This window comes from Cydia amplana, chromosome 22 (genome assembly GCF_948474715.1).
Source record: "Cydia amplana chromosome 22, ilCydAmpl1.1, whole genome shotgun sequence".
In the NCBI taxonomy this organism is placed as follows: domain Eukaryota; kingdom Metazoa; phylum Arthropoda; class Insecta; order Lepidoptera; family Tortricidae; genus Cydia; species Cydia amplana.
In genome coordinates this window covers 2,724,849-2,742,967 of record NC_086090.1, presented here as the reverse complement: position 1 = coordinate 2,742,967, position 18,119 = coordinate 2,724,849, and the positions used below count along the sequence as shown (strand labels likewise).

Below are 18,119 nucleotides of genomic sequence, written 5' to 3'. Positions count from 1 at the left end.
TTGTGATGTTTGGAACTAGAAAAACCTATTACCCTGACTAAGGCAGTGCAAAATTGAAACACTACTTACACGTCTTCAGCTTCTTAAGATAAAAGAAAACAGATTATCATTATTTGGGTACACAATCGTTTTCGGACAGTCGCCATCATAATATCGGAGCGGCCAAGGTGCTCAAAAATAACTGAACATGCACTTTAACATCTTGATAATAAAGGAGGATAGGATAAATTGAACAAAGTCAATTATTTATGAGCACATTGACCGCTTTACATTTGTGGCTTTTCATCACAGAAGGGTGTTTACGCTTCAAGTACAATAAGGTCTTTTATATCTGAAATTTCAACAGAAATCCTGATAGAAAGGTCCTTGTTGCACATGAAGCATAAGGACCCTTTTATGTGGAAAGCCACATTTGATGGCGACTGTACACAAATCAGTTGGGACATTAGTGATACCAAAAGGCTTTCTTCGACATTCGTAATGTCCTTTCACTGTTGAATACAGACTTATCCCCTTACTCATAAACGTCTGCTAAGTTAATCAGCTGATGATCATCGTTTCTCCCTCTCTATGGCATAACGACAGATAGGGACAAACGACGATCATCAACTGATTAAATTAGCAGCCGTTTATATAACGCCATTATCCTTTAGCATGCCTCAACAATTTGCTGTTAAAATAAAACTCTTAAATTGACATTTAGCGTCCCAATGTCTCAAAACGGACACAGCAACATACTAACTATACTCCTTGCATGAGACATATTTTAAACTGTTCAGACCACAACGGTTCCACTCGCTTGAATTTTTAGTCGCTATTGGCATAGAGAAATATAGTAAGACAAGAGTGCTCACTCAGTTTTGGTACCAAAACGACTATTATTTTCATAGTCTACATCTAGCATCGAGTAGCGGAACTATCAGTACTGCTACTTGACAATAGATGTAGCACCGAACGGAAAGTCTAATGCTCAACAACATAAGACTTTCCGGTAAAATAAGTCTTTTTGGTACCAAAACAGATGTATGGAGTGAGCAATCTATGGATTTTTTTCTCTATTCTATTAGCGAAATATTTCGAGCCCGTCGGGGGTCCTTCTTCAAGCTCGAGTGCTCGCGCCGGCTGCACTCCGTGCACTCAACTTCAGCTTTTCCTGCTGCGTTTTCCGGCTCGCGGTCGCCACTCAAGAACCTTTCCCGATGGGAGCGACGCAATACCGGTCGTTGTGGAAATCCCTGGGTAAAGCCAATGTCCAACGGTGGACGTCTTTCGTCTGATATGATGACATTGACTAGGTATCCTCTAGACGGAGTTTAGAGCAATTATTTCATGAAACCGATGCTGCCAAAAACACTGGGGTGCGGGGGACGAGGTGAGCGAGTCCCGCGCCGTGATTGGTCCGTTCAAAGACACGGACGTCACACAAAGACACTTTGACTCGAAAATGGAGTAGAACTACCGTATATTTGTGGCAGAGGGGGTAGCGCTACTATGCTCAGTCTGGAGGATGTCTTGTCTGTGTATGATGATGATATTATCATAGTGCAGTGTAGTCGATACTGGGCCGGTAGTGGAGTGTCATGTCGAGGCTGTCATCGGAATCGGCGCCGGGCGGAGCGCAGGGCGCGGGGTGCGTCTGAGCGTGACGCAGAATGCCTTCCAGCTGGCATTAATACAATCATGTTCACTTTGTAAATAATAGTAGATTGTTAACTAAAGGCTCATTTAAAGTCTAATATCTGGGTGACCGAGCTTCGCTCGGAAAACATATAATAACTCGGAAATGCGCGTTTTCCCAGAGATAAGACCTAGCTAGATCGATTTTTCGCCCCCGAAAACCCCTATATACCAAATTTCATCGAAATCGTTAGAGCCGTTTCCGAGATCCCCGAAATATATATATATATAAATAAATAAACAAGAATTGCTCATTTAAAGGTATTATATAGATATATATTTAAAGTCTATTTTTTTATTCGATAGACTAAAATGACATTTCATAGTATGAAATGACACATGATGCTCATACTATGAAATGTCATTTTTGTCTACCGAATAAAAAAATAGACTTTAGACGGCGCGCGAACTCGTATACGATTTTAGTTTACATTGCGGACCATTGAGGTTACAACAATTCAGCCGACCGATCAAATGACGCAATGTAATGAAACTCGCATGCGAGTTCTCGCACCGTCTAAATGAGCTCTAAGGGACGAAAGGCACTCAACTCTGCCGAGGTAGTTTGGCGCACGAACGCAGTGAGAGCGCCAATAGTCCGAGGCTGAAATGATGCCTTTCACCTGACTTAAACACTCTACTTGTCATTTCGAATTTTCGAATACGAGGAAAGTAAAATGCATATGATTTTAAAAAACATGACTGAGTATATTTTTTTATACTGTTTCTCAAGGGTACTTTTAATTAACAATTTAGGTAAAAGAATCGTTATTTATGGAATGGGGAGTTAAATATCAGAATGGAAATTGTATAACACATAACACATCCATATAAAACCAAATTTCAATTGCTTTTGTTCAAAGCGAGGACACAGTCTATAGATAACAGTTTTGAATGATTCACGGTTAGTTTCACTAGACTTATATCGACCGGGATATGAACCGTGATTACATTTTGTATTGTTTTCGAGCTCCCTATATTTCGACACAGTTACATGCATCTTGTTTACGGTTCATATCCCGGTCGATATGTCGGCGGCCGATCGTAAGATCAGGCATATCGTGAAATTCCTAGGCATATCGTGAAACGTGAAAATCTTTGACCCGTTCCCTGAGTCGACGCAGGCAGTTCTGGGCAGTTTGCCCTTCGGGCATCTAAAGCAACCTAACGAACCTATCCTACCTATACAGGGTGGCCCATTTAGATCGGTCAGTATGGGAAAATCTGAAACTATAAGACATACGACGATCTCTTCTTAGGAACCATGTCATCGATTTTAGTAACAAGAAAAACTGCATTCATACATTTAATTTTTTTTTATGTAAAATGTATTGAAAAAAATGGTGGCCATTTCGAAAACATACTAAAATAAATTAAAGGATATGAAAACAATGCATTTTATTTATTTCAGACATCATGTTTCATAGTAACATTTACTGCTTAAGACCTACACAGTCGATATCTAAATAGAAATAATTTTAGATTTTTTTTTTCAAAACGTCCGGGTTCGATTCCCGAGCTGAGTACACATTTTTTTTTAAATGTATGAATGCAGTTTTTCTTGTTACTAAAATTGATGACATGGTTCCTAAGAAGAGATCGTCGTATGTCTTATAGTTTCAGATTTTCCCATACTGACCGATCTAAATGGGCCACCCTGTATATTGGTTTAATGTCACTATCGCCAAACATTACACAGGAACATTACGATCTGCCTGATCTTACGATCGGCCGCCGACAGATATGTCTAGTAGCACAGTCTATAATAAATAATAATAATAATAAATAAATATTAATGGACATTTTTACACAAATTGACTAAGCCCCATGGTAAGCTCAAGAAGGCTTGTGTTGTGGGTACTCAGACAACGATAGATATAATATACAAATACTTAAATACATAGAAAACAACCATGACTCGGGAACAAATATCTGTGCTCATCACACAAATAAATGCCCTTACTGGGATTCGAACCCAGGACCGCGGCTTCACAGGCAGGGTCACTACCCACTAGGCCAGACCGGTCGTCAAATTACTCTATAGAGTATTATACTAAGTACCTGTAGTTGTATGTCCCCCAACAATGCTCTCCGGGCGGGCTCGGGCGCCCAGCATGTCTCCATGAGCGCCCAACACGCGTCCGTGAAGTGTGACAACCGTTCGGGGCGTAGTCCTGAAACAATTGTTGTTTTTTTTTTTTTTTTAATTTTTTATACATGATAAGCTAACATACATTTTATAAATTACATAAAACTCGCCAAACTGTGGAGTTTGATGGCGAGGTACGCTCTTTTTTTATGCTAATAACTTAACCTATTTGGGTCAAACCCGTTGTATAGTATGGTATGGTTACCTCGTTCCTGTAGACATCGCAAGGTTAAGGAAGTCTAAGGGGTTACATTTTTCGAGTACTTGAGACTCAAGTTACAAAACAATAATAAAAAAAAAGGGTTAGATATGTACCAGAATCGTTAACTTTTATTGTATTGTCCACATAAGTGACCTTTTTCTAAAACGTGTTTGACCCAATTACTTAATACTAACAATTTTACAGTTGTTTCTGTGATTTACATTATAATCTCTAAATTAAGCAACAAACAAATGAGCATTTATTTTAGCTAGCTATTTGACGATAACTCATTACTAAGCAGAAAACCCCTTAACTTAGACTTTAATACAGTTTTGCCTACTTTGGGACTTGTCTTAGTATACTAATGTTGTTGAATATTTTTGGTACTATTATGTTTTGACATTCTTTTGCCATAATAGTTTGTAGTTTTTAATTGTATTAGTTTTTGTTCTCTTACACTTCTTGTATTATACTTATTGCTAATTTTATGTTGCGGACAACAATCTAATGATGACTATGATGATAAATCACAATAGAATCTAGGCCTCCAACATTAGAGATTGCTATTCATACACACTGCAATGTATGTCATAGCAAGGTAAGTCAGGATCGTAGCAAGTGGAAATTCATGGTCTCTACCTACCCCTCCGGGAAATAGGCTTGATTATATGTATGCAAAGTATTTCACTCCAGGGGTCTATCCCACGAAACTGTACAAGTGTACAATTCGACAATATTGTTGAACTGTAGGTAAACAAAAATACGTACCTACATTGAATAATTTTACGGTTTAGACTCACTTGTTTTAAGTTACTCGCGCACTCGCACTTGTTTAAACATGTCCCGCGAGTGACTTAAAACAAGTGAGTCTAAACCGTAAAATTATTCCATGTTAGTATGTCTCACAACAGTTTAAATTCGAAAAATACGTACCACAATAATTTTACATAAAAGTAGTTTGTTCTCACCTCTCTTGACCTTGGTCCAGAGCTGCTCCTTGTTCTAAAAGTCCTCAAAAGCCGCCGATAGCCTCACGTTGCCGGCGCAGAGATACCAGAACAGAATACCGAAGACACGTCTACTGCCGCGTCGTAATCACCTAACTCTGGTGGCATATGGACCTGATGATGAGCAGTTCTCACCTCTCTTGACCTTGGTCCAGAGCTGCTCCTTGTTCTGAAAGTCCAAGAAAGCCGCCGGTAGCCTCACGTTGCCGGCGCAGAGATACCAGAACAGAATGCCGAAGACACGTCTACTGCCGCGTCGTAATCACCTAACTCTGGTGCTATTTGGACCTGATGATGAACAGTTCTCTCCTCTCTTGACCTTGGTCCAGAGCTGCTCCTTGTTCTGAAAGTCCTCAAAAGCCGCCGATAGCCTCACGTTGCCGGCGCAGAGATACCAGAACAGAACCCGAAGGCGTACACGTCTACTACTGCGTCGTAATCTAACTCTGGTGCCATATAGACCTGTTGAAGAGCAGTTCTCACCTCTCTTGACCTTGGTCCAGAGCTGCTCCTTGTTCTGAAAGTCCTCGAAAGCGGCCGGTAGCCTCACGTTGCCGGCGCAGAGATACCAGAACAGAATGCCGAAGACACGTCTACTGCCGCGTCGTAATCACCTAACTCTGGTGCCATCTGGACCTGATGATGAGCAGTTCTCACCTCTCTTGACCTTGGTCCAGAGCTGCTCCTTGTTCTGAAAGTCCTCGAAAGCGGCCGGTAGCCTCACGTTGCCGGCGCAGAGATACCAGAACAGAATGCCGAAGACACGTCTACTGCCGCGTCGTAATCACCTAACTCTGGTGCTATTTGGACCTGATGATGAGCAGTTCTCACCTCTCTTGACCTTGGTCCAGAGCTGCTCCTTGTTCTGAAAGTCCAAGAAAGCCGCCGGTAGCCTCACGTTGCCGGCGCAGAGATACCAGAACAGAATGCCGAAGACACGTCTACTGCCGCGTCGTAATCACCTAACTCTGGTGCTATTTGGACCTGATGATGAACAGTTCTCTCCTCTCTTGACCTTGGTCCAGAGCTGCTCCTTGTTCTGAAAGTCCAAGAAAGCCCCCAGTAGCCTCACGTTACCGGTGCAGAGATACCAGAACAGAACCCGAAGGCGTACACGTCTACTACTGCGTCGTAATCATCTAACTCTGGTGCCATCTGGACCTGATGATGAGCAGTTCTCACCTCTCTTGACCTTGGTCCAGAGCTGTTCCTTGTTCTAAAAGTCCTCAAAAGCCGCCGATAGCCTCACGTTGCCGGCGCAGAGATACCAGAACAGAACCCGAAGGCGTACACGTCTACTACTGCGTCGTAATCTAACTCTGGTGCCATATAGACCTGTTGAAGAGCAGTTCTCACCTCTCTTGACCTTGGTCCAGAGCTGCTCCTTGTTCTGAAAGTCCTCGAAAGCGGCCGGTAGCCTCACGTTGCCGGCGCAGAGATACCAGAACACATCTACTGCCGCGTCGTAATCACCTAACTCTGGTGGCATATGGACCTGATGATGAGCAGTTCTCACCTCTCTTGACCTTGGTCCAGAGCTGTTCCTTGTTCTGAAAGTCCAAGAAAGCCGCCGGTAGCCTCACGTTGCCGGCGCAGAGATACCAGAACAGAATGCCGAAGACACGTCTACTACGTCGTAATCACCTAACTCTGGTGCCATATGGACCTGATGATGAGCAGTTCTCACCTCTCTTGACCTTGGTCCAGAGCTGCTCCTTGTTCTGAAAGTCCTCGAAAGCCGCCGGTAGCCTCACGTTGCCGGCGCAGAGATACCAGAACAGAATGCCGAAGGCGTACACGTCTACTGCCGCGTCGTAATTACCAGCGAGTAACTCTGGTGCCATGTGGACCTGTTGGTAAACAATGTACGGTCAGTGTTTAAGGATAACTAAATACACTGACAATCCAACCTCTAGACTGAGCTTAGGCCAATTCTTTCATGAAACCGATGCTGCCAAAAATACGGGGGTGCGGGGGGACGAGGTGAGCGAATCCCGTGCCGTGATTGGTCCGTTCAACGACACGGACCAATCACGGCACGGGATTGACTCGAAGATGGAGTAACGCTACCGTACGTGTGGCAGAGGGGGTAGCGCGACTATGCTATGTCTAGAGGTTGGATTGTCTGTGACTAAATACAATAACGCGGCCATATATTTTAGAAGAGATAATAACTATTAATAAATTATAGATGGCATCTAATAACGTTGTGATGTGACGTACTTAATAATCAAATTAGTTGTAGTGTGTCTTATTGTCTTTTTTTGGTTTCCGTACCTTGATAAAAACGGAACCCTTATAGGCTCACTCGTGCGTCTGTCTATCCGACCATTCCCCCCCTTTCATCTCCGAAATTACTGGGTCTAAACTTTTGAAACAAATACACAAAATAGTTCTTTACCAATAGATGACAGGAAAACCTGTAAGAAATGTGCAGTCAAGCAGGAACGCGAGTCCGACCTGCACTCGACATAAAATATAGTAGGTTGACTGGATTTTTGTATTATTTTACCCAGTCTCCGAGGACATTTGAAAATAACTAGACAAGAAAATCTATCTGACAGTAATAGTTATTTGTACAACAAGAGATCAAAGTTTGATATTTCTTCGAGTGCTTATTTTGAGTCCCGTGCAAGCGAAAGATTCTATGATAGATTCACGAGCGTAGCGAGTGAATCTAATTTAGAATCTTGAGCGTAGTAAGGGACTCAAAAGCGCACGAGATGTAAATAACTTTGATCTCGTGTAGTTCACAAAACTTTTCACCTCAGCAGTGAGAACATATTAGAGAACCCGAAAAATGTATTCCTTCTTCATCACTTACCTCTATTCACTCATGTTTTCTTAAGATATACCAACAATTAAATTTTCACCTCAGCATCTCGAACAAGGGTACTTTGCTACTTAAAAACAGTGAGCAAAATCGCATTTTGCTCATTTTGTCTCAGTCAGTGAGCAAAATGCGATTTTGCTCACTGTTTTTAAGTAGCAAAGTACCCTTGTTCGAGCTGCTGAGGTGAAAAAACATATTTTTAAATAGGTATATATAGGTATGTATAGGTATTTTGGGTACGGGTCTCTCTACATCAGGGGCCCGTTTCTCAAAAGATTGTAACTTGTAATACAAGCGAATGTCACTTTTTGACAGCTTTTGTTAGAAAGGGGCTTCCACTTGTATTACAAGTTACAAGCTTTTAAGAAACGGGCCCCTGATGCAAAAATATCAGTAAAATATTCTTACCGGGGTCCCGACAACAGATCCGGACATGAGGGCCTCAGCAGCGCAGAATCCAAGGTCCGACAATGCTGCCCTATTATTGGAGTCGAGGAGAACGTTCTTCATCTTGATGTCGCAGTGCACCAAGCCCAGGGAGTGGAGGTATCGGATGCCTGGAGATGTTAAATATCAGTATATATTCTTACCGGGGTCCCGACAACTGATCCGGACATGAGGGCCTCAGCGGCGCAGAATCCAAGGTCCGACAATGCTGCCCTATTATTTGAGTCGAGGAGAACGTTCTTCATCTTGATATCGCGGTGCACCAGGCCCAGGGAGTGGAGGTATCGGATGCCTGGAGATGTTAAATATCAGTATATATTCTTACCGGGGTTCCGACAACTGATCCGGACATGAGGGCCTCAGCGGCGCAGAATCCAAGGTCCGACAATGCTGCCCTATTATTGGAGTCGAGGAGAACGTTCTTCATCTTGATGTCGCAGTGCACCAGGCCCAGGGAGTGGAGGTATCGGATGCCTGGAGATGTTAAATATCAGTATATATTCTTACCGGGGTTCCGACAACTGATCCGGACATGAGGGCCTCAGCGGCGCAGAATCCAAGGTCCGACAATGCTGCCCTATTATTCGAGTCGAGGAGAACGTTCTTCATCTTGATATCGCGGTGCACCAGGCCCAGGGAGTGAAGGTAGCGGATGCCTGCAAGTATTAAAGATAATATATGTGTTCAGTCAATAGAGGGATGTTGCCTGTATTTAAAATAAGTTATTTCACACCTCGAACGAAATAAAGCAACAGAAAAAAATAAGAAAAACCTAGACAGCATTTATTTTCAGACACAATCTCTATAAATAAGTATAAAGAGTATAGCTTGACCTTGACTGTTCTGTTTTTTTTCCAGAATCCATAGTGGCTAATCGTTTTGACAGTACAATAAAAGAAACTGATTTGACTAGTCTGTCAACTACCCTATTGTCGGCGGCCGATCGTAAGATCAGGCAGATCGTAATGTTCCTGTGTAATGTTTTGACGATAAGTGACATTAAACCAATATATTCGTTAGGTTGCTTTAGATGCCCAAAGGGGAAACTGCCCAGAAATAGGAGCCCCGCATAGCGGGGCTCCGTCGACTCAGGGAACGGGTCAAAGATTTTCACGTTTCACGATATACCTAGGAATTTCACGATATGCCTGATGTTACGATCGGCCGCCGACAGTTACATGAGCAGGACGCCTAACTCTCCTTTACGTACCTTCAACGATATCGCAGGCTATTCTCATCCCCTCAGCGTAATGTAGACCTGCCCGTACAGCTGCGTATAGGTCCCTTTCTTTTCGTTCCAAAATGAGCAGGACGCCTAACTCTCCTTTACGTACCTTCAACGATATCGCAGGCTATTCTCATCCTCTCAGCATAATGTAGACCTGCCCGTACAGCTGCGTGCAGGTCCCTTTCTTTCCGTTCGGAAATGAGCAGGACGCCTAACTCTCCTTTACGTACCTTCAACGATATCGCAGGCTATTCTCATCCTCTCAGCATAATGTAGACCTGCACGTACAGCTGCGTGTAGGTCTCTTTCTTTCCGTTCTGAAATGAGCAGGACGCCTAAAGCTCCTTTACGTACCTTCAACGATATCGCAGGCTATTCTCATCCTCTCAGCGTAATGTAGACCTGCCCGTACAGCTGCGTGCAGGTCCCTTTCTTTCCGTTCGGAAATGAGCAGGACGCCTAACTCTCCTTTACGTACCTTCAACGATATCGCAGGCTATTCTCATTCTCTCAGCGTAATGTAGACCTGCCCGTACAGCTGCGTGTAGGTCTCTTTCCTTTCGTTCGGAAATGAGCAGGACGCCTAACTCTCCTTTACGTACCTTCAACGATATCGCAGGCTATTCTCATCCTCTCAGCGTAATGTAGACCTGCCCGTACAGCTGCGTGTAGGTCTCTTTCTTTCCGTTCGGAAACGAGCAGGACGCCTAACGCTCCTCCGGCGCGGCGTTGGACTATGGAGCCGTGGACGGCCACGATGCGGGGGTGAGGGGGGATGCTCCTAGAAATAATATTATAATAAATATCTGGGTGACCGGAAAACGTATAAAAACTCGAAAATGCGCGTTTTCCCAGAGATAAGACCTAGCTAGATCGATTTTTCGCCCCCGAAAACCCCCATATAGCAAACTTCATCGAAATCGTTAGAGCCGTTTCCGAGATCCCCGAAATATATATATAAATAAATAAATAAACAAGAATTGCTCGTTTAAAGGTATTAGATTAAATAGATAGATAGATTAACATCTTGAATTCCAGAAGATTTTTTTTGAATTTGACAACCATCTGTAATTCAATAAATATTCACAATGAAATCTTGATTATCTAATCTAATACCTTTAAACGAGCAATTCTTGTTTATTTATATATTTATTTATTTATATATATATATATTTCGGGGATCTCGGAAACGGCTCTGACGATTTCGATGAAATTTGCTATATGGGGATTTTCGCGGGCGAAAAATCGATCTAGCTAGGTCTTATCTCTGGGAAAACGCGCATTTTCGTGTTTTTTTGTTTTCCGAGCGAAGCTCGGTCACCCAGATATTATATAAATAAATAAATAAACAAGAATTGCTCGTTTAAAGGTATTAGATTAAATAGATAGATAGATTAACATCTTGAATTCCGAAGAGGAAGACGAAAAAGATTTTTTTTTGATTTTGAGAACCAGCTGTAATTCAATAAATATTCACAATGAAATCTTGATTATTAAAATGATTTATAAACACAAGGTTAGGAATGACATTAAGAAATATGAGGTGATCTCTGTATTACAGTACCGTTAAGTCATATCAGACTTTCCATAAAAGCAAATAGGGTATTTGACTACTAGTAAAATCTGTTTCTTTTTTCGAACTGTCAAAACGATTTTGCTACTATGGAATTTATATGAAACACTAGCATGTGACGTCACAATCAAATTACCAACTCTTTATTTTATAGTTTTATACGGGTTCAAAAATAAAGTGTCTAACAATAACTGCTGTCTATGTTTCTCTATTAATCTGCTGGTGCTTTATTTCATGCATGGTGTAAAATATTTTATTTTAAATACAGTCAATTACCCTATTCTGGTCTCAATTTGGTGCAACCGGCCGGCCCTTATACTTCGTTTTTTTAGCATTAGAAATTTGGTAAATAATCTTGATGTGACTTTTAATTGAAAAACGCATTTAAAAAATAAGTTACGGTAAATATGTAACAATTATGAATCTAATACGATTTTTTATAGTCTTCTGCTTTCATAAGTAATAGTTATTGATTTTTAAAAAGTGTTTTTCAATTAAAAGACATATCAAAATCGCTCACCTTCTTTCAAGTTCTTTCTAATGCTAAAAAAACGAACTATAGTTTCATATCGGTTCTGACAATTAGTGATGAAAAAAGCGAAAAACCTCACCTGGTGTAGAAAAATTCCATAGCCAGTTCTCTGTAATGCCTCTCATCAGCTGGTAACACAGATTTAACAGCAACAGGTTCATGTTTTCCCCACGCCCCCCGTGCTGCGTACACTACGCCATATTGTCCGCGCCCTAATGGACAAGTAGAAAGAATTAACAGGCCGAAACGATCTGTTCTTAACCCAGTAAGACCCAGGACAACTTTCGGGATTTTGAATTTTGAATTCTATTTTTATACGAGTTCAAAACTCGAATTGAATTTGTACTTGTACAAGTAAGCGGGGCCACGACGTAAGTCTATTCTATGTTCTCTTTGACACAACTTACAAAGTCATATTATAATGTTTTGTAAAGAATATAAGTCAGCCAGCAACGGTCGACGCCTCGTTAGCAATTTTGGTGCAGCATTGTTGGCTAAAAGCATCTGTATGCCCTACTCTAGGTGGAATAGATAATTAGGGTTAATAACAGTAATATTAACCTTAACCAATCCTCTCCCTAGAAAAAAATTGAAGAAAATCCTTTATTTTTACTATGCTGCACCAAAATTGCTGGAAAATTAACGATCGCTGATTATCAGAAATTACACAAGTTTTTATCCTGGAAAATGAACGTAATAATACCTGACAAAATGGCGAAATTTAGTCTGAGTTGTTCACTTTTAAGTTTGAAGATCACACACGGAGGTACTTCCCAAGAACAACCGAGCGAAAGTGGGAGCGTATTTCTTCCTAATGGCGAGTTTGACGTCTTCAGTGTGGTGTAGTCGGCTCGCTAGAGCTGATTCTAATAAAATTATGACCCTTATATACCGCTGGCGTACATATATAACTTACCTATTTCTCTTCCCAGTTCTGGCGTTCCATACATCAGCAGATCACACACGGAGGTACTTTCCAAGCACAACCGAGCGAAGGTGGGGGCGTATTTCTTCCTAATGGCGAGTTTGACGTCTTCAGTGTGGTGTAGCCGACTGGCTAGAGCCGATTCTAGTGAGGTGAGGGCTGCTTGGTAACGCTCGTGGGCTACGCTGAGGCGTTCTAAGATCTGTGAAGTAAAATAACAATAATTCATATTAACTCACATTTATAGACGGGTCTAACGCGAAATTTATTCAATTACCTTTATTTACCGACGTTAACAATAATTCAATTGATGTCGGTGGAAAGCAAGCCAGTACGGATATGATGGTCGTTCTTGTCTACGTGACAGCGTGATAAAACGGTGTCCGTCACTTTCTTTCCCACGGTGTTAAACAGTGACAGTTATTTTATCACGTGGATAAAGATGGATAAAGCTATCCATAATAGGCTGGCAGGTCAGGCCATGCCCGGCATCAACGGAAGACTCACAAAGTCGCTCCTACTCAACATATAAGGTTTGATAGGATTCCTTGAGGACTTGGAGTGGTTGGAGCCTTTTCACCACAGACAAGACATCCTCTAGACTGAGCATAGTAGCGCTACAGAGGGGGTAGTCACAAATATACGGTAGTTTTACTCCATTTTCGAGTCAAAGTGTCTTTGTGTGACGTCCGTGTCTTTGAACGGACCAATCACGGCACGGGACTCGCTCACCTCGTCCCTCGCACCCCAGTATTTTTGGCAGCATCGGTTTCATGAAATATTGCTCTAAACTCCGTCTAGAGGATTCCTAGTCTATGCTTTTCACGCAAAATGGGCGCCAGTCATCGAGTTGCGGAAACCTGCTCGTGCTACAATACAATACAAGCATGATTAAATTAAAAAAAAAAAAAAAATGATTGGTTGGTCTGTGTTGGTCATCGCTTACTTTAAGTTTTTTCCACTATGCACTTCACATATTACTAAGTCGTAGAAACAGAAAGATAAGTGAAGTATTTTCGAGAAATTATTCGTAAATTCTAAAACAATCAGTAATACACAATATCACACAAATTAACCTAGTCAGTACTCAGTCCTACACGAATCACCACCGCAGTTACACAATGAGGCTGTGATGTGAAGTATTTATACCTGTGTAGCGATAAGGCGGGCAAGTTTGGTAGCGCTCAGTGATTGTTGACAGCTGAGAGCCGTTTGCCGTCGCCATACTGGACTGATGACGCAACAGGGTCCGTCATCATCACCGCCGACGATCCGTAATCTGGAAAGCAATTGTAATATGTAATTATTAATTTATTACAAACTCGTAAACTGATGAACCAACCTGGAACAATTCTGCGTGAAAGTAGTAAAATAATTTGCATGAAAGAAGTTAGAACTAAGTATTCTAACCGGGGTCCCTTTGTTTCCCATAAAGTTTTAAGTCATAATGTATTGTTTGTCATATTATCATTATCCATAAAACTGAAACCGTTAACTTTTCAGGATTCTCTAAGCAACTCTATATCTAAGCAGTCTAACGATACACTTATGAAAGATTCTTCTAGCAGCCTCTAGCAGCGTTCTGAGCGTGGAGAAAGAAGCACAAGGCTGTAAGTCCACCTGACGAGTCACTGAGAGTTCTGTCATCGCTTCCCTGGCTGGTCTGCCGCCTAGCTCTATATCTAAGGAGTCTAACGATACACTTACTTGTGAAACAGTCTTCTAGCAGCCTCTAGCAGCGTTCTGAGCGTGGAGAAAGAAGCACAAGGCTGTAAGTCCACCTGACGAGTCACTGAGAGTTCTGTCATCACTTCCCTGGCTGGTCTGCCACCTAGCTCTATATCTAAAGAGTCTAACGATACACTTACTTATGAAACAGTCTTCTAGCAGCCTCTAGCAGAGTTCTGAGCGTGGAGAAAGAGGCACAAGGCTCTAAGTCCACCTGACGAGTCACTGAGAGTTCTGTCATCGCTTCCCTGGCTGGTCTGCCGCCTAGCTCTATATCTAAGGAGTCTAGCGATACACTTACTTATGAAACAGTCTTCTAGCAGCCTCTAGCAGCGTTCTGAGCGTGGAGAAAGGAGCATAAGGCTGTAAGTCCACCTGACGAGTCACTGAGAGTTCTGTCATCGCTTCCCTGGCTGGTCTGCCGCCTAGCTCTATATCTAAGCAGTCTAACGATACACTTACTTGTGAAACAGTCTTCTAGCAGCCTCTAGCAGAGTTCTGAGCGTGGAGAAAGAAGCACAAGGCTGTAAGTCCACCTGACGAGTCACTGAGAGTTCTGTCATCGCTTCCCTGGCTGGTCTGCCGCCTAGCTCTATATCTAAGGAGTCTAGCGATACACTTACTTGTGAAACAGTCTTCTAGCAGCCTCTAGCAGCGTTCTGAGAGTGGAGAAAGAAGCACAAGGCTGTAAGTCCACCTGACGAGTCACTGAGAGTTCTGTCATCGCTTCCCTGGCTGGTCTGCCGCCTAGCTCTATATCTAAGGAGTCTAGCGATACACTTACTTATGAAACAGTCTTCTAGCAGCCTCTAGCAGCGTTCTGAGCGTGGAGAAAGAGGCACAAGGCTGTAAGTCCACCTGACGAGTCACTGAGAGGAGTTCTCTCATCGCTTCGCTGGCTGGTCTGCCGCCTAGCTCTTGTCTGCAGGTCGATTCTAGGGCGTCTAGACATCTGAAAAAAATTAAGTAGGTAAGTACCTAAGTAATATCCAATTCTTTATTGCATCACGTAAGAAGACAAATTCAAAATCAGATTTATAATGTAAATGAAGGTGTGTCTTATCGCTGTAAGCGATCTAATCCAGACAAACTTACGGCTGACTGGCGACTGGCCATAGGTGCGATTTTTTAAATCTTTATCATTTGCTGTCAAAACTAAACAAAAATAACATTAAGTTTACCTCTGGAGTGTACCGAAATACGTCTGCTTCAAACAGTCGACGAAAGGAACCAGCTTCAGGCTTATTTTGCGACTCAGCTTAGATAGAACTGCAAAAAAAAAAACAACAAATTATGTACACAATTATGGTCAATTTTTTTTATCGTGATTGTATTTGAAATATTAAAAAAGGGCCACTCATATAATTTAGGTTTTTTCTTTCTTTATTTCTTAATTTTTTTACATTGCGAGCTTTCATGAAGCGGGTATGCACTTTTGCAGCTGTGTGTTTTATTTACGTACCAGTCCGTTGCACGTCCAACGAGGCCTGTTTGACAGATATTGAGTCTCCTGTAGTACATTGTGATGTGCTGCTGAATTGTAACGAAAATAATTCTGATTCGTTAGCGATCGGTATACGTTCGGCTGGTGACTGGGCGGACTGAAAAATAAATAATATAAACCACTATATAATATATAATATTCTTAGATAGGTAGGATGAACATCGGGACGTACTTTTTAAGTTTTCCGTAGGTACCCAAAGGGTAAAAACGGGTCCCTATATTACTAAGACTCCGCTGTCCGTCTGTCTGTCACCAGGCTGTATTTCATGAACCGTGAGAGCTAGACAGTTGAAATGTTCATATATGATGTATTTCTGTCGCCGCTAAAGCAACAAATACTAAAAACAAAACCAGTCAACCTTTTCCAGTTCCAGGCAACCTTTGGGTAGCACAAAAGTACTACAACTGTATTTTAATAACACGTCGATTTTCTCGCGTGTACGCGCGGCATGTACACACATCGAGGGTTGACTGGTGAAAAGTTCAAACCCCTTAAGTTCTTCCTTCCTTAAAATCGGCTTGTAGTGAAGTCATAATTTTGTTTTAGCGACCCTACTAGTCACAGTTGTATGAAAATACTGTTAAAATTAGTTTTATTTTCTTATATAAGATTTGCAGGCCCATTAGCTGGCTGAATCACTGTTCTATGAAATGTATTTGACCACATCCACTTGACTGTATTCTTGCAAAGAGCTACGAATTTGTATGATTCCATGTAGGTACATATGTAATTATGTATATTTTTTAAATCAAATTTCTATTACACCTTATGTGTATAATTGCATGAATTCCATAGTAATTTAAATTGTTTTTTTTCCTTATTTTCTCGTAATGCATGTTAATTATAAGATGTAATTTTTTTGAAAAGATGTGTCCCACCGAGTTTGTTGCCGGTCCCATATTGGGATACCCTCCTCCAATTGAAGGGGGATTTAAATCTTGTCGGGGCAGAGGTAGGGTTGGAGCCGGTGTAACTTTATTTGACGTTCATAAGCGCATTGTAATTATGCCTACTTGAATAAACTATCTTTTATCTAATCTTTTATCTTATCTTTATCAACTCTACGAATTAAGCGCTGGTGGCCTAGCGGTAAGAGCGTGCGACTTGCAATCCGGAGGTCGCGGGTTCGAACCCCGGCTCGTACCAATGAGTTTTTCGGAACTTATGTACGAAATATCATTTGATATTTACCAGTCGCTTTTCGGTGAAGGAAAACATCGTGAGGAAACCGGACTAATCCCAATACGGGCCTAGTTTACCCTCTGGGTTGGAAGGTCAGATGGCAGTCGCTTTCGTAAAAACTAGTGCCCACGCCAATTACTGGGATTAGTTGCCAAGCGGACCCCAGGCTCCCATGAGCCGTGGCAAAATGCCGAGACAACGCGAGGAAGATGATGATCAACTCTACGAATTTGAGGTACTTACGTCTTTACTAAATACGCTTAGTCCTAAGCTGCTATTGCTGTGTATAATATCATAATCATCGAAGCTGCAACTGTCATAAGACACTGCCTCTTCACCGTCCGATGTGGAATCCGACCCGGACGGTCGGACGGACTGGCTGAGAAGGGTCGAGTTGGACATACTGGTCATTAGATAGCGGGTATCTAGGTGACATGGCAGTTCTGAAAACAAAATAAATTAATCAGTTTAATTATAACAATTCAGAGAAAACAAAAATGACACCATGGTCTAATAAAACATGGTCTTCTCTTCCCAGAGTGTCACTTGCCTACGTCACAATAACATTACCACTTTATTTCAACATAACATGTTACATGGGTACATTATATCTATGGTTAATAAGTTAAAATCTTTCTTTATAATTTTCATTTATATGTATTTTATCTTAAATTTTACAATAACACGTCATTTTTAATTATTCGTCAGCAATATCTTCCGATTCACGAAAGAAATTTCAGACGTTCGGGTAATTCTGTTTACACGACTGGCATCACAGGATAGCGCTGTCACATTTGACAATCCGCCATTTTGTCCCTGACCGTCATCCTTGTCGAACGCGTGTTAATTGTTATTTCCTTCTCGCTCAGTGTCAGCAGTCGCAGTGTTATCCAAACTTTTCACGTCGTAAGCTTGGTAATTAATGTTTTGTTACGAAAATGGTTGGCTGCTCTATTCGGAACTGTAAGAGTAGGAGTGAAAAGTGCAGTATAGATTTGTTTTATTTTACTATGTTTCTACATGAATAACTTAAAATTAATGCCGTTAAAATAATTCTCACCGTTGGTTAAAATTCTCCCACATTTTAAAGTTTGAGAACCTGTAAACAGCATAATGACGTAGGCAAGTGAC

The 18,119-nt window shown here is 41.7% G+C and overlaps 1 protein-coding gene across 1 annotated transcript in view; it reads right to left on the bottom strand.

The window, feature by feature from the left end:
• Positions 1-11,723: 11,723 nt before the first annotated feature.
• Positions 11,724-18,119, bottom strand: part of LOC134658402 (dual serine/threonine and tyrosine protein kinase-like) — a 39,966-nt gene continuing 33,570 nt past the window's right edge. The window contains exons 11-17 of the mRNA XM_063514086.1: positions 17,232-17,431; positions 15,764-15,902; positions 15,483-15,570; positions 15,086-15,253; positions 13,723-13,852; positions 12,565-12,775; positions 11,724-11,860 (exon numbers count right to left, since the gene is read on the bottom strand). Coding sequence (XP_063370156.1) covers positions 11,724-11,860; positions 12,565-12,775; positions 13,723-13,852; positions 15,086-15,253; positions 15,483-15,570; positions 15,764-15,902; positions 17,232-17,431 — 1,073 coding nt within the window. The remainder of the gene's footprint in view (positions 11,861-12,564; positions 12,776-13,722; positions 13,853-15,085; positions 15,254-15,482; positions 15,571-15,763; positions 15,903-17,231; positions 17,432-18,119) is intronic.